General features: G+C 34.0%; 2 protein-coding genes across 4 annotated transcripts; one reads left to right on the forward strand and one right to left on the reverse strand.

The window, feature by feature from the left end:
* Positions 1–7,653: 7,653 nt before the first annotated feature.
* Positions 7,654–13,697, reverse strand: LOC101746815 (enhanced level of genomic instability 1). Of its 3 annotated transcripts, none has more exons than XM_062671182.1 (3): positions 13,384–13,697; positions 9,077–12,572; positions 7,654–8,062 (listed from the first exon to the last, which is right to left on the reverse strand). In XM_062671182.1, the coding sequence occupies exons 2-3, from the start codon at positions 12,562–12,564 to the stop codon at positions 7,789–7,791; spliced, it is 3,762 nt and encodes a 1,253-aa protein (XP_062527166.1). In that variant the 5' UTR covers positions 12,565–12,572; positions 13,384–13,697; the 3' UTR covers positions 7,654–7,788. The 3 variants fall into 3 exon arrangements, with proteins under 3 accessions (XP_062527166.1, XP_021207181.2, XP_062527167.1); XM_021351506.3 differs by lacking the exon at positions 13,384–13,697 and adding an exon at positions 12,787–13,143; XM_062671183.1 differs by lacking the exons at positions 7,654–8,062; positions 13,384–13,697 and adding an exon at positions 12,787–13,148 and having other exon boundaries at positions 10,592–10,639; positions 11,370–12,572.
* Positions 13,698–16,230: 2,533 nt separating this feature from the next.
* Positions 16,231–23,079, forward strand: Uqcrc2 (ubiquinol-cytochrome c reductase core protein II). Its single transcript, NM_001112754.1, is given in 10 exon segments — positions 16,231–16,377; positions 16,530–16,663; positions 16,949–17,123; positions 17,250–17,381; positions 18,249–18,419; positions 18,945–19,036; positions 19,609–19,706; positions 20,770–20,933; positions 21,544–21,762; positions 22,897–23,079. Coding segments are annotated over 10 exon segments (1,314 nt in total). The 5' UTR covers positions 16,231–16,332; the 3' UTR covers positions 22,981–23,079.
* Positions 23,080–24,294: the final 1,215 nt, after the last annotated feature.

A 24,294-nucleotide genomic window follows, 5' to 3' on the forward strand; every position in this document is an offset into this window, starting at 1 on the left:
ACGTAAATGCGCAACCCACCTTAAGATATAAGTTCGAAGGTCTCAGTAAAGTTACAACGGCTGCCCCACCCGTCAAACCGAAACGCATTACTGCTTCACGGAAGAAATAGGCGCGGTGGTGGTACCTACCCGTGCGGACTCACAAGAGGTCCTACCACCAGTCATTACGCAAATTATAATTTTGCGATGATCACACGTGCCAAACGGTTCACGACCTACTTGTATTAAATAGTTACTGGGGCCTATAAATAAATACTTGACCTGACTATTATAGATATCCGAACATGACGACCGCCACCCAGCTTGTAGCATCTAAACTCACGACAGTATCGTGCCGAAAAACATCAACAACAGATCCAAGCTCATATCTAAACTAAACATATTAATATCAGATACCGATTTTATTTTTTTATTTTACACGTTTATCCCTAACGAGAAAAGATGTAGCTAGTATCGGATTGCGCCATGCCCTAGATAAAATCAGCGATTGCTCTAGAAATTTACCAGTATTCACCAGTTATAAGCCCCGCTTGTGATCATAATGCATTTATAATTCGTATTAACGATATCATTATGGTTATCAGTATTTAACTTAACACGCAATTAAGACTCCACAATAGATTACACACACACACACACACAATCTACTTTTATATTTGTTTTTGTACATCCAGATGAAAGTTTGTCACATCTCCAATGATCTGAATTGTCAACATTGAGCAAAAGTGGTAAGTCGCCCGTTGTTACCATTTACAAAATAAAGTTTACTACATAGCGCATATCATGATTGAGACATAAATAAAAAATCCCAACGTGAACAAACAAATACAATAATGACTACCTCGGTAGCCGTACTCGTCGAACTCGACAAAGAGGTCAACGTGCAACCTAACCCATGCATCAGCCCACTGAGTTTCTCGGTGGATCTTCTCAACGGGTCGCGATTCCTATCCGGTAGTAAATTCATTCGCGAAGCAGCTGCTCTTGAGTTGTAAGGTTTCCTTCGGAGGCGCTCGAGCACCTGTTAGTAAATCCCACCCCTCCTGGCTGAACCTTTGCTCCCCCACATGTCCTGGTGAAACTGGAAAGACATCTGGGCCACCTGTAATCATTTAAAAAAAAAAAACACTGGTATGTTCAAAATTGTTAATTTCTTCAGATTTCATTATAACATAATAATATATACTTAGTCTGGCCATAAATACTGTTACAATTAAAAATAAACAAAATATTACATTTGAATTTGGAATCTGTCATTTTTATATGATTACTCATTGAGTTTTCTCATTTTGGCGCCAATACATTGTACAATATTTTGCGATATTAAAATGGAGTGGGGTGATAAAGAGAACCGAATCGCTGTGATTGCATTACACAAAGTAGATATGGAGCCAAATGCAATTTTTAAAACTCTCCATACGCTTGGTATTAGTAAAATGTTTGTGTACCGGGCTATTAATAGGTGCAATGAGACCTCCTCTGTTTGTGACAGAAAAAGATCTGGCCGTCCACGTAGTGTTCGTACGAAAAAGGTGGTCAAAGCAGTAAGGGAAAGAATTCGAAGAAATCCTGTCCGAAAGCAAAAGATTTTATCTCGGGAGGTGAAGATAGCACCTAGAACCATGTCGCGTATTTTAAAAGATGACTTAGGACTTGCAGCCTATAATAGACGTACTGGTCATTTCTTAACTGATAATTTAAAAGAGAATAGGGTGGTAAAATCGAAAGAACTACTGAAGCGGTACGCAAAGAGAGGTCATAGAAAAATTTTGTTTACGGATGAGAAATTTTTTACAATTGAGCAACATTTTAACAAACAAAATGAGCGTATTTATGCTCAAAGCTCTAAGGAAGCTTCCCAATTAGTCGACAGAGTGCAACGTGGGCACTCCCCGACTTCAGTGATGGTTTGTTGGAGTATTAGCTATGAAGGAGTGACTGAACCATACTTTTGTGAAAAAGGTATCAAAACATCGGCACAAGAGTATCAAGATACCATTCTTGAGAAGGTAGTGAAGCCCCTTAACAACACCATGTTCAATAATCAAGAATGGTCCTTCCAGCATGACTCAGCGCCAGGTCATAAAGCTCGGTCTATGATGCAGTCTTGGTTGGAAACCAACGTTTCGGACTTCATCAGAGCTGAAGACTGGCCGTCGTCTAGTCCCGATCTTAATCCGCTGGATCATTATGATTTATGGTCAGTTTTAGAGAGTACGGCTTGCTCTAAACGCCATGATAATTTGGAGTCCCTAAAACAATCCGTACGATTGGCAGTGAAAATTTTTCCCGTGGAAAGAGTGCGTGCTTCTATTGATAACTGGCCTCAACGTTTAAAGGACTGTATTGCAGCCAACGGAGACCACTTCGAATAAGCTTTTCATACTTTAAATTGTTTTATATTTATGTATTAAACTAACACACTGTTAAAGTAATAAATGTTATTTGCAATAGAATTTTTTTTATTTTTAATTGTAACAGTATTTATGGCCAGACTAAGTATACACAAATAATATATCCGTGAAATGTCAGTGAAAATATCTTCCAAAGGTTAAAAATATAAACTGAAAAATAGGGCATTATTTTATTATTGATTCGTATGTTGATGTTTGTACATTATCTGCCGCCTGCATTGCGTAAACAACTCAAACTTCCAGTAAAATCGAGAGTATTTAATTCTTTTGTAATTCTTTGGTAATTCTTTTGACGTTCAACAAGTATGTACTTTCATTTATGTTGAATAAAAACTTTTTTGATTTTGATTTGATTTGATTTGATTTGTTTGTGTTAGACTGCATAAATTGAATATTCGTTTCTATATCACTAAGATGCACTGATGTATATAAATTAATACAACAGCATCTCAATATCCCGAATATAAAGTGAAATGCAAAAAATTTCGAATTATTGATTCTTCGACTTAAAAAGAATTTAGAATTAAGAAGGCGAATTTTTTTTTTCAAGGAGTCAAAAATATTAATATTGTATATATTTGATTTAAGTAGGTTTTATGGTAGGTACGTATTTATTGGAATCAATTTCTTCTTCGGGTTCGGGGAAGTCCAAGTAAGACGTCATTATGTTTGACATATGAGACTCCGAAATACAGAGTCTGACTTTTGAAATTCGAGTTATCGGGTATAGGTAAGTATACTTATGTATATGTACTAAAATGCCTACGCAGGGAAATAACTTTTTGTACGAGTTACAAAATCCAAATAATTCAAGGTACCGGGTATTTTAGGGCTTAGTGGTGGCGAACGGCGTTTGTTTCGACATAACAAGATTCGAGTTATGGAGATTCCACTGAGAGTCTATTGAGCACCAAGACAAAGATACATCGCTTTAAATATTCAATTAAGTATTGATCGCATACAGGAATAATAGAACAATTATTGCCGCTGTGTTGGGAAATTACTACATACTACAGTTTGCTATTCTTTATTGTCTACGAAGGCAGACAAGTATTCGGCCCACTGAGCTTCTCACCGGGTCTTCTCAGTGGGTCGCGTTTCCGATCCAGTGGTAGATTTTCCTGCACTGCTCTGCGCCGTAAGCTCGTTCGTCCATCTATGCAATAAATAAAAAAGCAGCTGCTTCAGTGTAACTTTTCGTTTTTTTTTAACATTTTACCGAATTAGAACCGTTTAATGCACAAACAGTTTTCAAAATATTTAGGTACAGTAATTTGATCTCTATTGAAAGGGGACTGAAATGAATGATTAATCTTTTAATTTTGTCTAATACATCCATGAATGGTAACATCGCCAATACTATAAGTACATTTCTATAATAATATTGATAAGCGGTCATTTACACCGGGTACATAAAGAATAAAAATAACATTTTATCAGGTCAGATGAAAAAGTCAATTAAGTAAGTACAAATAGTAATCAGTCAGACGGAAATTTTATTAAAATCTAATTTAAGTCACGTATTCTCCTAAGAAATCATCACACGCCGCAGGAGGCATAATTAAGGAAATCTAAAATAACATAAAGCAAAAAAAATATATACAAAAAAATGCGTTCAAAATTTTATCTTGTCACATTCTCATTGCATGCATTGTGTTTACCTGCGTGTACAATGTCCACAATTTACTTTTAATAACACTCCTTAATTGGTATCGAATTGTTAAAAATACTTCTCTAATTAGCATTTGTTTGCTTTTTTGCACAAATAAGAAAGTCTTTGATTATGTTTAATGAGTATTCTCTTAAAAAGATAACACTGGACACTGAAACAAACAATTCATATGAAATATTCATTTGGTTTAAAGTATTGGAATTACATTATAGAATATTCATTAAGCGAGAATTATTAATATTTCGAATCTCTTAGAAATAACAACGACTGTGATGAAACATACATATAAACTGGAATGACGATGTATTTTCAAAATCTTTGTTACCAAGTGACTGCGAACTAACTCAATTAAATATGTTTTTTCGACATAATTTATTTTAAAAGATAATGTTATCAGCCATACAAAGCAATAATAATTAGCGTAAATCAGACGATTTTAAATAAATCAAAACAGCAATAGTTGCTATGAGATAATATATAAAATTTACGGAATGGGTAGGTATGATATATTATGCAAAACATTTTTTTTAATTGTTTTGTCGAAACGTGTGCTAAAATAAGAAACTTTTAATACGTGCTTTAGGTCAAATGGTCATCAGTTGTCATTTTATTTGATGTTTTTGCAGTGTAATTACTATGTTTTGGTCGTGTAAGCTTTGAACTGACTACGTCAAACTTCCATTATCTGAGGTGGCGGTATTGTTTTTTTTTATTTCTTAAACCGGAACTCGTGATTGATTGCTCTTCGAGAGAAATGGGCACAGATATGAAATTCCAACTCTATTTATTTTCTTTTCAAAAAAATAATCCTGTTTTTTTCGTAATTACTGATGGAAACTGATGGAGCTTTGCTTACTTGTCTTGTATGCATATGTAATTATGACATAGTATCTCAGGACTGACATTAAAATAATACAGCACAATCATTTATATTAAATGGGAGCTTACTTTATATGGGCTGCATTTTCTTGTGAAAACATTTAATTTTTAAATGATTTTCGAGTAAATAAACAATCAGACAAAAAAAACAATGGTATGGGATTAGCTTAGATACCGTATTAGATATTGTCTATGTTTTTTTTCCACAGTTGGTTGTCTAGAGCTCCGTGCTTTTAGGCACTCCAAACTCCGGTCACTTTTCTCGACAAACTCGTCGAAGTTAACGTGCACGAGTTCGACATGCTACCTACCCGCTGAGTTTATCGCTGGATCTTCTTAGTGTTACGCAATTCCGATCCGTTGGCATATTTAGCGAAGCACTTCTATTCCTAAGGCTAGTGTTTACGTGTCCTTCCAGGTTGAGCCCTGTTAACCTAACCCAACAACCCTTGCATAGCTATTCTCCCCTGTCTTATCTTCGGTTGTAAAAACTGTTCCCTTACTAAATGTCACAGAGACAGATTAATACACCGCCCAAGAGCTATGAAGAGGAGCATGATTGGCAACAGAAGGGAGGACAGAAAAAGAACCATCTTTATAAGATAAGAAACTAGAGTAACAGATGTGCTTGTAAAGATGGATCACGACGTCTTCAGCTCTAACGCTAGGGGCAGGCTTAGGGACCCCGGTAACCATACTCGTCGAACTCGACAAAGAGGTCGAAGTGCAACCTAACCCATGCATCAGCCCGCTGAGTTTCTCGTCGGATCTTCTCAGCGATTTGCGATTCCGATCCGGTAGTAGATTCATTCACGAAGCAATTGCTCTTGAGTTGTTAAGTCTCCTTCGGAAGCGCTCGGGTAGTTGTTAGCAAATCCCACCTTCCCACCCCTCCTGGCTGAGCCTTTGCTCGCCCACCGGTCCTGGTGAAACTAGAAAGGCCTTCGGGCCACCAGTAATCTTTCAACAATAATAAAAAAAAATGGATCAACTAAAGTGAAGATAGACAATTCATATATTGCGAAGCACTCAAAAAAGTAGAGCAATATCATCACCGAATGTTAGCCTGGAGACGATAAAATGAATAGAGGAAGGCAAAGGATGAGATGGGAGGATGAGATAAAAGTGACAGCCAGTCCCAGCTGGAGGAGGGTCGCTAAATATAGACAACAATGAAGGTTATTAGAGGTGGTCTATGCCAATAGGCACACTGAACTGAGAGTCATTCTGTAAAATAAACAAAAAATAGATCAACAGTCCTAAAACTTCAGGATAAAGGACTCATTGATCGAGTGATTGCTTGATTACTATGTTTTTAATATCAACATTACTGTATATCACTATTCATTACTGTATGTATTTCAATCTCTGATTCACATACCTACTCTAAGGAATTTTAATTTGGGACCAGACGAGCGCGTGTGATTTGTCCCTGATTTTTATTTACTTATTGTATTCCTTACTATTATACTTAGTATATAGTATTAAATAATGCAATAATTTTTTGGTATTATTGAGCGAATCAAATGCCATACTTTTATATATTTAAAAAAATTGTGTTTATATTAATAAAAGCCAAATCATAGAACCAAAAACAGATGAAGTACAGTCACAGTGGTTGGTACCTTGATATACGAGTGCCAGAGTGTTTTATATTGAACGAATGTTTTGAGATTGCTTCGAGATGAGAGCAAGATTTGAGAAACGAAGAAGCGCACACTACACCGTCTAACAGTTTCTTCCACCTCAGACTAGACCTCAGTCTGTGTGTTTCCTTCCTTCGTTTTCGAAGAATTTTTGATCAGTTTGGTTCGGGTTTTTTGCTTTTTGTACATTTACATAACATTATCACATTTATTTTTATAACAATGGATCCGAAGAAGATGATGTCTATTGATGATTATTATGTTTTTAAAGAATATGTATTTGTTATTTATAGATGAATGCCTCTTGTCGTAAATACATTTATCACGACTGAGGTGGTTTCTTGGGAGCTGGAACGGATTAATGGCGTTTCAATTAATTTCAATGTGGGAAATTGCTTTGAGATACGAGCAAGGTTACGGGACGAATTAAACTCGTATGTCGAGGTACCTACCACTGTAAAAGAAACACTTCAAGAGAAAGATAAATCTCTCCCTATGGCACGTTGCAACAGATATACTACTAGAGATATAACCGAGGTTGGGTTGACGTCAAGCGGGCGAGCGGTCGTAAAATTGATGCTAAATACCTACCTATGCAACACGATAGGGTCACAAGCTGCGCTCCCGATTCATTAACGGTGCTTTTAGGTACCTAAAGCACCGGTCACCGTTCTCGTTGAACCCGTCGCTTGCGACGAAGGGCTCGACGAGTAAATTAACGCATAGACACAGCTCACTAAGTTTCTCGCCGGATCTTCTCAGCGGTCGCGTTTCCGATCCGGTTGTAGATTCTGCGAAGCACTGCTCTTGCTAGGGCCAGTATTAGCAACACTCCCAGGTTGAGCCCCGTGAGCTCTCCTACACGTCAAGGAGAAGCTGAAATAGCCTCTCGAGGCTATTAGCATGGGTAGGTTAAAAAAAAGATGCTGCGCCGACCACACATGGTGTGGGGTTAAGAGCAAGGAGAAGAGGAATCTACATCTGTATATTTTTTGTCAATTATTTATGGGTGTTTACTGGCTAAGCAATAAAACAAACCATATTCTAACAGCAAAATTGTCAGACATCTAGTCATTCAATACATACTTTATTTAAATTCAGGAATAAGTACATTTTTTAAATATAAATAACTCTTTTAATTCATAAATCTAACTTCACAATATAATAGTTTAAACAGTTAATTAAAGGAAAAATTACGTTTATTGTTAATATTCAAGCTATCACTCAAATTATCAAAACATTCACTTCTACATTGTACATTCACAGATTTTAGATAGTGACAGAAACGATTTTTTCTTTTAGAATTACTGTCCGACTTAGTCTTTTCAATGGAACATATACTTCGGCAGGAAGGCCAATAATCTAGGGCCAAAGATTTTCTGTCAAGAACAACTGACGGGTTTAAGCAGGCCGTCAAGTTGTTATGGCGTGATAAAACAGCGTCCCGTTCTCTGAAAATAAATGACAAAAATTACCTACTCCTTAATAACTAAAATATCCTCTAAGGTATATTAATCATGCCATTGTGTGCTGGTCTTAATGGCCCTGATATTGACTACACAAATGTCATTTATAATTGAATGGGTCATTACAAATGTAGATACTAAAATTGGCATAATATTTATCAAAAGAGCAGTGGCATACTGTTTTTATCCTCTGCTAATAATAAAATTGACAGAAACTGCAAAATGTAATAATTACGAAGAATATTCAGGTTGCTGACTTCCCTGAGCGACGGTAACCATTCACCTTCAGGTGGGCTGTATGGTCGTTTGCCTACGAGGGAAATAAAAAAAGTTGCAAGAATATCCACATTCAGATATTTAATGAGAATGTTTCCTTCTGTAGGTACCATAGTGATGAAAACTACTCAAACAACTCAACAGTAATTCAAACATTGACTCTTTTCAACTGCTGTATTTCAATTTATTACTAATTTACGAGTAGGTATTCATAAATTGAAATACAACGCAAATAAATTACAGTTAAATGAATAAATTAATACAATTGTAATAAGTAAATAGTGCCGACCCTATCGAAAAACTCTATTGTCCCCATATGTAACCCGATTCAGTCAAGCGCCTGGGTGAATAGGGACAAGTAACTTTTTCTTTAATAATAATGCATTATAAATGAAAATTTAAGCTACCGGAACCATTATGATGTGTTTTATTACTATAGCTAAAATAACGATAAAATCAATGTCGAACTTAAAGTGTCCCGAAAATGGGGGGAATTTTACGGTACTAGGCGTATTGTGAGATTTCTCCCTCTGGAGTCCTAACCACCGGTAGCTTGTGTGGTAGACACGGCCTTCGTACCATCGCATTATTTTAAATTATATTTATAATCCGTTTTTTTAATATTTTCTTTTATAATAAGATTTCTAATAAATAAACTTTAAATAATAATGGATAAAAAAATATTAAGTTTGAATTTCAAAATGTTAATAAAAGTAACATTACCTCTGTGTTATAATCCCAGGGAAATATATTTCATAGCTACTGTCTACCTTGAATCGTTTTTGTGCATTTATCAATGAAATGCTTGTTAATGCCTGTGATATTTCTATGCTGCTTTGATCACTATTTCTATATTCGTCGAAATTTTCTTGTTCTAAGACTGTGGGACTCTCTTTTGAGTACCAAAGCTTAGAAACGACATCAGTACTGTGATTATTTCTGGGACAAAAATAATCTGCTAATGAAATGCTGTCTATTGTAGCAGCCAATGATTGTAGGTCACCATTAGAATGTCTTTTTGCTGTGTTTTCTATAATATTGCTATCATTATTTATGTTAAGTAGTTGGGGTAGATTCCACCAAATATTTAGGATATTTTCATCACTTACTAAATGAGTGTGCTGGAACTGATGCCACAAATATGTAGTATTTTCAGATGTAATACATGACTCTATATTCATTTCTTCCATTTCATCACGATCAGCCCATGACATGCTAGACTTCTCATCATCGTGCTGAGACTTAAAGTCAATTTGAGGAACATCATTAGCAACAATTTTCACTGGTGATGTATAAAACTGTAAACAGTTTATTGTTTTTCTTATGTCTCCTTTGAAGTAATCTAAAAATCTGGCACCAGTTCCAGGATAGCAAGAACCATTTTCAACGAGACACATCACATCCAGCCAGGGACCAAGCAATCTAGGCATAAGTTGGTTGAATTTTAAAATTTTCCCACTCAGCAAAAATCTTTGTAGATGTGGACATGAAAATGAAGAAGTTACTAAAATAACAGGCCTTTTTGAACTTTGTACTATTTGGACAATAGCTGAACAAAATCCATCATCTTGTTCAAAAACGATATCAGCATCATCAATCAAAATAAGAGATGAATCTGTTCTCATGACTTCTTGACTATTTTGTGAAAAATTTATAGAATGTTTTTTATCTGAATGTTTTTCAGTTTTATCATTTTTCTCAACCGTTTTCTTTGTTCTACCGCGTTTTTTGGGTACATCTTGAATAACAATTTCTTGTGATTTTTGAGAGTTTTCAAAACTATTTGCTGTTCTATTTACTTTGTGTGACTTTGTTGCTTCACGTAAATCTTGCAAAATAATTTTTCCATTTCTTTTGGTACTTGCATTCACCTCAATCACTTTGATAGCTAGTTCTGCTGCAACTGCATAAACACTGGAAGTTTTTCCACTACCAACCGGCCCAGTGAGAATTACAAGATTATTTCCATTTTTAATAGTGTCCCTACTATCTGTATCTGAATTGTAAAAGTCAGATGAATCACAATCGGAATCTAATCGTTGTTTTGATTGTAACTGATTTTCATTCCATGAAATTAACCACTTTTTCAATTCCTTGATTGTTTCGTAATTGCCAATTATTTGATTAGTTGATGTTGCCCTATATTTATCAATCCAAGATAGCTGATCTGGATTATCATTACTTATTTCTATTAAACCATTTAATACTTCTATACTATTATCGAGATTTAAAAAACTATTATCTTTCAGTTCTCCCTTTTTTTTATCTCTTAGCAGTCTATATGTTCTGTAAACAGGAAAATTTGGTTTTAAAGTTTTCATATGTTGAAGAAACTCTTTAATACTTTTATTTACTATTGGTGCTTCTTTTGCTTTATAGAAATGATAACTGTTATTAATTATTTCTCTAAAAGATCCATTAATTGGAATCAAATTGTCGAGGTCAGAACTGTCAAAAGGATCAACTGATTTTGGTAGATCTTTTTCATGTGTTACTTCTGCCCTATTTTTTTGCTGAACATGCACAACTACTGGAAAATAATCGACAAAGACATCCTTTGATTTTTGCTGAGACATCATTTTTTTTATTTGTTCTGGTACACCACTTTGAAGAAATTTCTGTTTTGCTTCATTTTCAACAGAATTAAATGGGTGCTTTGGGTTAAAAATTGGTGCTAATTTAACATCTTTTTTCAGTCCCAGTTTACTTTCTTTTTGTGTAACCTTTGATCTCATTTTCTGCACTGAATTTAATTTGTCAACTGCTTTATGTTTCTTTGGACTATCTGACTGCAGAATAGGTTCAGAGGGTTTTTTCTTTTTTGGTGTAAATATATGTAATTCTTCATCTGAACTTGATGGAAAAACATTATCTATATACTTGATTGGTTTCTTTACGTTTCGCTTCGGTCTCTCTTCATTACATGCAGCTATGTGACTTTTTTCACAATCTTGTTTTGCTTTCTTAAATTCTACATAATTACGTTTACGTTTAGATTTATTAATACATTTTCTACCTTTTTCTACAAAATGCTGATCAGTTGACGATTCTAGACAATTTACTATTGAAGTTTCCTGATTTATTTCTGAATCATTTATATTATCACATTTTGCAATGCTTTTCAAGTCGTTCTTTTTCTTTTTACTTTTCTTCTTAGATCTAGTGGCCAATTTAACTTTGATAACAGTATTTTCAGTTTCAGATTCAATAGGGGAAATAGATTCTTTTTCAACTTTCTTAAAGTAACATAACATATTTTCTTTCTTTTTGATTGAAGGTGATAATTTCTTCAAAAACTCTTCATCTTCTTTGCTCAGTGGGTTTTTATTTTTCTTACTTATATTAGCCTCAATTTCTGGTTCTTCGAAGATGTTTATTAACTGCAATGCTCTGTCATTTCTTCCACTTGAAATCTCATTAAGTTTGTCAGTAGTATCATCAGCCTCTTGATTGTATGCCTTGTTTGTTCTTAATTTACTTTCTTGATTTAAGAGCATACTTTTGAAGTTTTGAGCTCTTTCTTCTAGTTTTCTCTTGATACAATTTTCATGGAATTCTTCAACTTCTTTTCTTTTCAATGAACCTTTAGTTTCAGCCATCTTTTGTAACATAAGCATTCTCTTAGCTTTTGTACTCTTTTTATCACTTAAGTCTGCTGATTCTTCATCTGGTTTATCTTTGCCAGGTGAATTTGAACCAATACTTTTATTTCTTGAATCCATAAGTAATTTAAAGGCATTTGTATGTTTCTTCTCCAGAGCTTTACTTGATGTTGAGTTAGAAATATCAGAATCAACTGTACCTTTGTTGAAATTTGTGATTTCTTCAGGATTTTCTTTAAATTCACTATTATAATTTTGAATAGGCATTTGAGTTTTCCTTTTTCTAACCATTTTAAACAAATAGTTTATTGGTTTTAAGTTATTTTCATTTGATAATGAATCTTCAGAATCGGTTTTTCCTGGAGATTTTATAGTTAAAGATGAGATAAGTGTTTCTGATACATCTAATACATCTTGATCTTCCTGCCCATCATGTCTCAATTTATATTTTTTTAACTTTCTTTTAAGTGCTTTGCTGCATTTATGCTTATGTGCAATATGTTTAGCTACGAAAGCAAAGCTATGATGATTTTTGTGTATTTTTTTGCTAAACTTTGATTTTATAGATTCTTCTATAACAGCTGATGTTAATTCACAAAAACTTGTCATCCCTCACCCTGAAATTATAGCACACAATTTAGAGGCTTATCATGGAATAACGTTGAATATTATAGTTTTCACGTATTATAATTGGATTTTGCATTAATAATTTACTACAAGTTTTGAGTTGGGTGAAAAACAATCAATGTTACCTCAAAACGTAATTGGCGGGAATGGCGCAGAATCTATTGATTTGTCTGAGTAATACCTAGAGTTATGTTTGATACTCACTCAAATAAGACACGGGTATCCTGATAAGCGAAGTAAAGTTTGTCAATCCATTAAAATCTTGCGGTACCATTATGGAAAAGGTGAAAATTTGGTAGGTAATGATGAAAAGCACAATTGTAAATTACAATTCTGTATCCACATGAACGTCTTAGGCAAAATTTATAACTAATTACGGTAGATACATGAATGGATTTATTGAATTTGTGTACTCTCCTAAATTAATAGAGTACCTACTTGTAATATGTAGCTTTAATAACAACTCATACAAAAAATTTTATGTTGACGTATCTAATCAAATTCATCAAATTGGCGGCATTTCCTTCAATTTCCTTGCGGTTCTTGTAAATTAAGTGTATTATCTATGGTTCTTAAGTATAGATTATCATCAACACGTTCTTACTCCAAAATTAATCAATAATGTAGGTGTACTTGTAATTAAACATCGGTATGTACAGGAAACACTATATTAAGAAATTTTAGTGCATAATCTATGATGACTAGTTTAATTAAACTATCATTAATACTTTGGACCGGTGTCTATTTAAGACATATTATATATTATTATATACAGAGTGATGCCAGGTGTATTGTACTTACAACAGATTCACTGTAGTTTTTCTGGATTTACTGTTTAATGCATTGAAAAAATGAAAGTGCAGTGTTGGAAAATGTAATTAATTTAATGTTAAAAAACTGTGTTAAACAAAACGCATTGTGCGACTAACGCTGCTAGTATTAGCATTATTAAGGAAATCCCCAAAAACATCAGCGGTATCACATATTTCGCAAACAATTAACAGAAGACAAAATTAAATATTTTGCAAATATTGCTGTCAACTGTCAATTTCGTATTACGAATTTACAACTATTGTGCAGATCGTGCTACCTATGCAGAACGATTTGTGAAACTCTAATGCATTCTTTTTCGTACAGACAGTCGGTATTACGTTTCTTTCTACGAATGAATGATATGGCAATAGACTAAAGATTTATAAATAACTAGCGACCCGCCCTCGCTTCGCTTCGGAAACATTACATTTTATTCTTGTTATTTACGTATCGCGGGTGACGCCGCGGGGCGAAGCTAGTCTAAAAAATAGCCTAAGTTACTCCTTGTGCTATCAGCTACCTATCAGTGAAAGTCTCGTCAAAATCGATCCATCCGTTCCAGAGATAAGCCGGAACAAACAGACAGACAGACAAAAATGGTAGAAAATGTTATTTTGGTGTATGTACCTTATATATATTCATATGCATGTAGTAAAAAAAAAATTATATGTATAGATTATTAATCGCTAAATATATTTGTATTAATGTTTTTCGTAAGCTCTTTGTGTACTTTAATAATTGTTTTGTAATATTGAGGTTACTAGTACTATGTTGTGTATTTGTAACTTAGTTTCTTAAAGATTTTGGTCGTATAGTTTCATATTATTAGGTTGATCGAGAAAGCGACGATGAAGAGCTTCTGCACCTAAAAGAAAAAGAATCTATCGAATCGAGGAATGGGTTACCACCCATTCCTGTCACGAGTTCCATTTCTGAGTCCGTCCTATTATGGATTCAGAAAGTGGTCTGCTACCAGTATTACGGTGGTCCTAACCATCAGTATCAATGAGTTTTAAAATTTAGGATACCAAATCATCGAACAAGACAAACACTTTTTGTAGTGTAACTTCGGTGGATAATCTGTGAGAGCACAAAAATTGAAAAAGAGACGTTATAAATGTATTAATAACACCAAGCGTGTTTAAATTTCATCTCACTTGAGGCAAGTTACAAATATTCTATTTATGGATTATATTCCTTAAGCCGTTTTGTAGCCAGAGTATTGTCTTTTAGTTGATTGTTTATTTTTATTTTATATTGTTGTAACGATTTCAACGAGATTCGGTGTGCCCTTCCAGCGTGCAACGAAATATGCCGGACCAAAACTCGCGTACAACCTATACCTAGATTCAGTATTTGTTGGTGATAAATTTACGTTACGTAGCATTACGAGGTAAATTATTATCTACCTATCTTTAAGAAAATTAGTAGGATATGTATACTGAAGTACCGTAAAATGGGGCGATTAGGGACAAATTCCAACTTTATGAGCAATTTTAAGGTAGTTGTTGATGTATATAATGCTATATCAGGATCAAAATGATTGAGTCTTGGGGGCATCTTTGTTGTCTAATTTAAAATTATGCAACTAACATTCCAGTTTAAGCAAAAAATGCAAAAATAGGTGTAATCCCTATTTACCCGAAAATTGCGGTTAATTGGGATGAAATGAGAAATTTGCTAGGGTTGGCACTACTTTTATTTTTATATATAGTTTTAATTTATTTATTTATTTAGTTGCACCAACAAAGTGATCATCAATAAAAAAAATTGAAAAACTGACAAAAGTATATGGCAGACATCACCTAAATTATAGGTGCAATCGACAGTGCATTAACAACAAAATATATATATATATATATATAGTGGGCTTTCTTAGAAACGGTTTATATTTCTCCGTTCTTGGTAAGTACTTAGGGGCTGATATTTCTATCTGGGTTAAGAGATTAGGTGTGTCGGTTATTTCATGGATTAATCAGATGAATACCCCCACTCTGAACAAATATTAAATATTTTATTATGTATTACTTAGACATTTTTGTCCACCTTGAGATTTCATTGATCTTGTTACATGTCTCTGCAAAATCGACTTACTTATATTAAATTGCTTATCTATTTCAACTAAAGACTTATTCCCAATTTCGCTTCGAATAAACCAGATTTTTACCAACAAATTTAAAAAATATTGTTATAACTATATAGACAACCCTACAAACCTGTACCTATTTATACTTAGGTCGTTTCCATTTCACGTATTCTCATCCCAATTGGCCCCTTTTTCGTTGTTATTTATACCTAAGACGTCCCCAATATCCCCAAAAACAACAGATTTTTACATGTATTTTTATTTAATCAAATACATTAAAACCAATAACAACTGAGACTTACCTTTAATATATATGCTGGTTCAAATACTAAATAACGTTTATAAATCACAGTCGTCTTCTATTATTATCAAATAAAAAAAAGAGAGCAAAGTTTCTAGCACTAAAATAATGACCACCACAGAAAGTTAATTTGAAACGCGATTTTTTATAAGTTAGCAGCTATTATCATGCATATTCAGAGTTGTTTTGTGAACTTTCAACATTCTACTATTAAACTACAAAAAATGGTAGATTTTGCAACGAATATAAAACTTATATTAAGCGTCGAAAGATTTTCCCGGTTTTTTCCCGATTCGCCTCTCAATCCCTAATCGCCCCATTTTACCGGTACCTATTATATAGGTCTATCTATCTATCTATCTCTTAGGTTTATGGCGTATATAGGTCTATGGTACGAAAAGCTCAAGAGCGCTGACAGTTGACACTTGACAGCTGACAGTTAACAGAGGTTCTTCACACGATTACCTAAACTTTTCCTGAGGAAGAGAAGACTCCGTAAATCATAAGCCTTTGTTGCGTTACTACCTAAAGTTTCTAAAAACTTACGAAAATGGCATCCAAAACTCTCGTCGCCCCCTTTATTCGTCATGTTACGGTAATTATCGTAAAAATCGTTTATACATTACATACATTTTTCATCTCTTCCATCTTCAGGCTCATAGCTGTCAAAACCTGATTATGTAAACCATTCATGTTCCTTCAATAGTTTAGCGAACACGATGATATCTAAGTTTTGTAATTTTTTAGATCAGGGGCTACGCCCAAGCTGCGCCGGCAGTAAAGAAAGATGTTAGGATCCAATCAAGTGTTTTACCTAACAAGACGTTCGTAGCTGCTTTAGACAACGGTTCCCCAGTTACCCGTGTCACAATCGCCTTCAAGTAAGTACTATAATTGTTTTTTAAATATAAATAAAACATTTTTTGTTAAATTGTTCAAAAGGTTTTATTTTGTTATTATTTTATGAAGTCCGAAATATGTTTATAAAATATTTCCTGTCACTGTTGCAGATGCAATATCAAGTTTCGGATGGTATCTATGATTAATATATTGATGTTTGCTATGTAAATCTTGGACATTGGGTTTCTTTTCCATTGAATCTTATCCATGTTAATTAAAAATTTAACTTTCTGTTAGTTATTGGAGAATAATGTAAAAATTTACAGAGCTGGCTCTCGTTATGAACCACAAGCTGAATTGGGATTGTCGCATGTACTACGATCAGCTGCTGGACTAACAACCAAGAATATTAGTAGTTTCCTTATTCAACGCAAACTCTCTCAGATTGGAGCATATGTTAGTGCTTCTGGAGACAGAGAATTCATCTATTACACTTTGGAAGTAAGCATTCTAATACATAAATAATTTTGACACATATTACTGAAACAATGCAATGAATGTAAAATGAATGTAATTAATATGAAAACTAACATAATGATAAAGTATTTAAAAAAAAGTTTTCCGCAGGCAACACAGGACAAATTGAATGATGCACTGGAGATCCTGAATAACTTAGTTTCAAACCAAGAGTTCAGACCATGGGAACTCAATGATAATGCTCCTCGTCTGAAATATGATATTATTTCTCTACCACCCCAAGTAAGTGGATTCAGTTAATTTAAGTAGTGGGTCCTAAGTTGATTATTCATGAATGAATTCATTACTTGTCATCAAGTCAGCACTGGCTGTGGATTTCCTGATAAATTGGACAATAAAAGAAACACCATTGTAATAAAATCTCAGTAATGATTAAATGAAACAGAGGTATTTGTAACTCTTTTTTTTTTATTGCCCTTGTAGGCAGATGAGCATAAGGCCCACCTGATGGTGAGTGCTTACCGTCACCCATGGACTTCAGAAATGCCAGGGGCAGAGCCAAGCTGCTGCCTACCATTACTAACTTTACTGTAACCTAATGTTACCATAACTTTTAAAGCATCTTTATCTGAGAAACATGTACATTTTTACTATATATTTTTGGTACAATACCGATTCAGATAAATCTTATTACACAGATAAAACTTAAATTATACAGATTTTATTTTAATAAATATTCATTTTATTTGAATCCAATGTCATTATTGTCATAACATTTGCCTTAGTTGTGGGAGGTATATTATGAGTGTTACCATGGTGTTGGTGAAAAAAAAGCACTAAAAATAACTAAAAAATTAGGTGTGAAATGGAATAAATTATTTAATAAAATTAAAACACCTCAGCTCTCGTAAGTTAAAAAATAACATATATACAAACATAAAAGTAAATCTTGGAATTTTCATAAAAGTATTGGTAATGTAGATGTTTAACCAAAGACCCACCTAGTGGTAAGTAGATACTATTGCCCATGGACCTTAGGTATGTCAGGAGTACAGCCTACTATTAAGGCTCTCTTTAAACCTCATTTATTGAAGAATACACAACACAACAAACTATGTTCATCAAATAACAAAAAAGTTTACTTTATAGATTCGTGCTGTAGATTTGCTCCATAAGGCAGCCTATCGTCGTGGACTGGGTAACTCGCTCTTCATCTCGCCAAAGAGGATTAATGATATTTCATCAGAGTCTCTTCAGCTTTTTGCAAGCCAGAACATTACTCCTAGTCGTTGTGCTGTTACTGTAATTGGTGATTCTCAGGTATATAATTTATTAATCAGTATTTTTAACTGATATTATTAAATCTTAAAATAGATTATGAAATTTATTCATAATGATAGACTACATTTTTTGAAACTTTATTTTTAATTACATGTAATAGTGTGATCCTGACTTTATAACAATTACTGACAAAAAGAAGGGACAAACTTTATTCAGTAGATTGCCTAAATGAAGTGCTTGTTTATTGATTAATTAAATAAATGAAATTTATTAGGGAAAATTTTATACTTCAAAATTTACCTTACCTAAGCACAAATAGTGTAACATTTTATTAAATATATTGATGAAAATGGATGTGTAAGCTATAATTTCTGTGTAAAATAATTAAATTTTAATATTGGTTACCTGCATTTTAACCAAATTTATTAAAATTATTTAGGAAAAATAATTATGTCTAAAATAACAATCTTGACTTTAAACTTTAAATGACAAGTAATATTTTATTTATATACCAAAACCTATTTGTAGTATATAAATACAAATTAATATTATTCAATATTATAGGAAAGGGCTGCATTGATTGTTCAAAACCTAAAATTGACCTCATCAGATGCTTCTCAGGCTGAAGCATCTACTTATTATGGTGGAGAATTAAGGTAAAAAAACATATTTTTGTAAATATTGTTATTATGCGTATTTAAATCAATACTTCAGTTATTTATATGCATCAGCTTTTTTTGTGTTATTTGTGTTTAAAAAAAGCGAAACAGACTATATACAGGGTAGTATTTTGAGTGTGTATGTAACTTGTAGCCCTGTATCCTATTTTGTACTATAAAAACGGAGACCTTAGAACTCAAATCCCAGGATAGGTAGCGGCATTTACGTTGCAGATGTCTATGGATCCCGTAAAACATAAGTGTTAAGACACCAGGTGGTCCGTGAGTTAGCTCATTCATCCAAGCAATAAAAATAAAAAAGCCTTTACCCTAGCTTGATTTTATTTAAACCATTATTTATACAGGATAATGGTATTAAAAGACTGTCTTGGATTTTTAAAGATATTTCAATTAGCATTTTACAGATTTTGATAAATTTTCAACTGTCAATCTCAATGATCACTCAATAGCCCATAGGCCCTGGGATAGCCACTTTGTACCATCTCAGCAGCCAGAGAACTCTGCTCATATTATTATATGCCAGTAACATTTCAGTTATTTAATTCCAGGAAGGAAATTGGAGGGGATTTGGCTCATGTTGCCCTTGCTGTCCAGGGCGCCCCCGCCGGCTCACCACAAGCTCTTGCACTAGCCGTTGCTGCAAAAGGTCACCTATCACAAAAAGTATTATTGAACGAAATGGAAGTGTCATAAAAAAAAAACTCTGAACTCCTGAAACTCTTGAGTAGTCCCAGCTTCCATCACTTGACCAGAATTTCAACTCAGAGAACCGTTCAGATTGTGAATTATCCTAATCTGGCATTCACGAGTAGCAGGGACTATTCACTGTTAAGTGGTTTGTGTTGGTGTGTCAAAAAAAATCTTTAAAGTCAATAAAAAGACAGCAGAATAATTAAAAATTAATCTATATATATAAAAATGAATTGCTGTTCGTTAGTCTCACTAAAACTCGAGAACGGCTGGACCGATTTGGCTAATTTTGGTCTTGAATTATTCGTGGAAGTCCAGAGAAGGTTTAAAAGGTGAAAAAATATGAAAATACTTGGAATTATATAAAAACCAACAATTTTGTTTTTCCCTAGATGTGTCCCCTTGATGTGTCTTTTATTTATCGGTTGAGGCACTACGAAGTCTGCCGGGTCAGCTAGTAAATTAATAAAATTGAAAATCGATCATTAAAACTAATGCATCTTTGAGGTATTCGAAGTGTGAATGTAATTGTTATTGTCTCATATAAGTTTTTGTGTGTAATTTCAAAGGTTTGATTGAACTTTATAGTTTTAAAAGTAATATTATGAACCCGAATGTGTGTTTTTTGGTCTCCTGCCCCCCATCTGACAGAATGACGAGACAACTGCCACTTTCTCTGCCGAAAAACGTGACGTATGCTTAAACTGTACTAATGTTATAAATTCGAAACTGAGTTTATTTGTTACGCTTTAACGTCTTAATTTATAAACTGATCGTCATAAGGCTTAGCGTACATGCACCTTTTCAGAAATACAGAAAGAGACCGTCACTCAGAAAAATACTATTTATTATTTTTTATTTATTTATTTAATTTATTTTGTACACACAGCTGTTAGAAGAAACACGACAATAAGGATACAGAGTACAAGACCACTACTTATTTCATGTTGAAATCTCTTCCAGTAGGTTTTTTTGGTTACTTTTGTTTGTGTGTAATGAATATTTCCTGTATTTTGCAGCACTCGGCAACGGTCCCGTAACAAAGTGGGGGGCCGATAACTCTCCTCTAGCAAAGGCCATCGGCAACATCGGCCCATTCGCAGCGGCCGGATTCAACGTTAGCTACAGCGACAATGGACTATTCGGCGTTGTTCTATCTGTACCTAAAGACGAAGCTAAAGTCGTAAGTGTCAATTTTCTTGTGTTGCTGGGACATGCAGACGTGTTCTTGGCCAAAAACATTGCCATTTGAAACATTAAGTAAAAATGTTTTCTTACAATGGTTGTCTTGTCCTTAAGAATATTACATACGCTTTCGCGTCGCAATTACATAATTTTCATCATGAATTAAAAGGTTTACCTGTATAAAGAATTTTGATAATGAGACGCATAGGCAACAATTTAGGCTTGTTATTGTCCTATGTGTCTCATGACTATGAGTGAAAAATGAAAATCATTTAAATATTGCACCAAAACATGTTCAACAAATTCTCATTGTTCATTTAACATAATTGTAATTGTTCATGTGCATTTTTTGGAGATTACTCTAATTTAGAAATAATAAATCAATTATTCCATTTGAATACAATAAAATTTGAATAAGATAAAACACGTAAATCTATAATTTAAATTGTTATTCTGCTTTATTAATCTTATAAAATTTATTAGAGCAAGTTTTTATTTAGTATGTCAATGATACAATTTTTGCACGTTGCACATATTGGTTTAGCGACGACGATATAAATATTAAAATGGTAGTCACTATTAAAAATACTTTTTATTAAATGTTTCAGGCCGTAAAAGCTGTAGCTAAGGTCTTAAAAACCTCACTGAGTGCGGACGCTATCAAAGCGGGCAAAAATCAGTTGAAGACACAAGTGTTAAATGAAGCCGACACAGGATCGTCGCTTGCCGAATCATTAGCAGCGCAAGGCTTATACACCGGCTCTGTTCGCTCTGCTGTTGACATCGCCAAGGATATCGACCAGATATCCAATAATGACATCTCGCAGGTGATTTAGATAAACAATAAAATATATATATATTTTTTTAATATTCAAGAAAATTATAAACATTAATTAAATACGACTTAATGCTGGACATAATCTTCTGTTGATTGAGCACAAATTCTTGCCAAGATCCAGTTAATGGTTTGTTCAAATTGCTGACCAAGACGTCAGTGCATTCGTATCAAGCGATGCAACTGTGCCGGTGTCCGAATCCCGCAGGCAGGTACCAACTTTCCTTATGAAATATTATGTACTTAACAAATGTTCACGATTTACTTGCACTGTGAAGGGATAACAATGTGTAATAAAAATCAAACCTGCAATCTTATAATTTGCGTAATTGCTGGTGGTAGGACGTTTTGTGAGTCCGCACCTACCTGGCACCTATTTCTGCAGTAATGCGTTTCGGTTGGAAGGGTGGGGCAGCAGCTATATTGTAAAAACTGAGATCTTAAAACTCATATCTTAAGGTGGCAGCATTTACTTTATCTATGAGTTCTGGTAGCCACTTAATACCAGGTGGTCCGTGAGCTCGCCCACCCATCTAAACAATAATTAATATAAATTTTATATAATTAATAAAATAATAAATGTCTAATCCCATATTTTCATGGATATCACTCAGAAGACTTACCAAGGCTGCTCCAAATATACAAGTATTCTATGAAGTGGCTGCATATGTTTTGTCATTTAAAATTATGAGTATTCAATATTGTGCCCAAAGATCAAAATTCAACAAAAATGAATCTCGCCTGAAGATTTAGATTAATTTTATGTACTTATCAAATTCTCTTTTTTTGTGGCCGACTATTTGTTCAACAAAATGGTTTTTTTCTTCTTTTTTTTTAAATCATAATACTAGCAGGTTTGGTAGGCAGCGGCTCTGCCCCTGGTATTGTTGACGTCCATGAGCGACGGTGACCACTTACCATCAGGTGGGCCGTATGCTCGTTTGCCTACAAAGGCAATAAAGAAGAAAAAAGCTAAAGCTCGTCAATAGCTACTAAATAATTAATTTAGAGAATCCATTGACTGAGGAGAAATTGAAATTGTTTCACCTTAGCCATTTTATCTACATACAGAACTAAACTTGGGTGGGTACACACATATGTTATACACTATACTTTTATTTTCCAGGCTGTCTCGAATGCGGCAAAGAACAAGATTTCAATTGGCGCTGTTGGAAACTTAGCATTTGTTCCCTATATAGATGAATTGTAAACTCGGTATTAAATCTTAATTTATTCCTTAATCTGTTACCTACCTTAATAAATCAACAAATTAGAAACAATATGGATTGTAATTTATTGTTTTAATAAATCATTTGTTAATTATAAAAATTATTTTGGAGATGCTTCATGAGTACCAGATGTCTGAAGTAATGTATAAGGAGGCAAGTTTTTAGTATCTTTGAAAGAATCTCTGAAGCCACTGGATTGGTTAAAAAATTGTTTCAAAACAACTAAATAATTATTTACCTACTTACTCGGCCGATCTCTCAAGACCATCAACTTACGTAGGAAAAAAAGGTTTTTCGGGACAAAAGAGAGTTTAAGACACTTTCTAGACTAGGACTGTTTAAACTGCATACCTTTGTAGGCGAATTAAGTTTACTACAAAAGCTGGAGGGCCGCAGAAAATTTTATTTTCAAAAATATTTTCCAGTTATTCCCCAACAATAGTAAAATATAGCTTCACTTTTAAATGATGCCTTGGGAATAAATGGAAAGAATGGAAGAATAAAAAAGATAAATAATACCTAATTTTAATACTGATTATATGTTTTGACAAAGAATAATATTAACCAAGCTATTTTTTACTAAAACTATTTTCTGATTAGAGCATGCGTCGCGGGCCTCATCGTAGTAAATAGTATCTCAAATATTAAGTGCATAATCTATGATAATGTACCCAATAATCTGTTCAGTGTATTTGGTGATTTCGTGTGATAATTACAACAGTTTACCGGCACATCAAATGGCAAAAAGGAAGGAAACAGATTTCTTTTGAACAGACCAGATCAAGATCCAAATTTAGAACAAGACCAGAAATAAGTAAGCTGGATGTACCAAATCTACGCCAAAACACGAAGATCGTTCGTTAAAATATTATCGAACCCAAATCGACGTTTGCCTGGGCTCCATTATGATCCGTCGATTTTTGGGTGGGGGTGGGGGTAGGGAGGGGATAAGGGTTTACCCCCTGCATCATCCCCACCCCGCGGAACCCCATGGTTATGAAGATTTTCACGGTTAATGTTTTGAGTTTAGATTACCACTATTTAGTCAACATAGGGTTAGAATTCCAATTATGGTCTATCAATTTTGAGTCGAGGAGGGAGGGGTATAAGGGCTTATCCCCTGCACCATCACCAGCCCACATCCCCATGGTGATAAAGATATCCATTGTTAATTGTTTAGATTAAAATAGCATTATTTACTTAAACTCGAAGGGAGCTAAGAAACCGCCTTATCTCCGACGCTGCGGGAAGAGCAGCCCTTCCGCCCTTGCGTGCCGAAGCACGGTCACTCACAC

This window comes from Bombyx mori, chromosome 11 (assembly GCF_030269925.1).
Source record: "Bombyx mori chromosome 11, ASM3026992v2".
Classification (NCBI taxonomy): domain Eukaryota; kingdom Metazoa; phylum Arthropoda; class Insecta; order Lepidoptera; family Bombycidae; genus Bombyx; species Bombyx mori.

Bases quoted from the DNA above. Each gene is read 5' to 3' on its own strand.
- LOC101746815 (XM_062671182.1), bottom strand. From the start codon at position 12,564: ATGACAAGTTTTTGTGAATTAACATCAGCTGTTATAGAAGAATCTATA. The intron at 8,063-9,076 runs GTAATGTTACTT...ATTTATTTTCAG, and splicing joins CCTGGGATTATAACACAGAG to AGAACGGGACGCTGTTTTAT.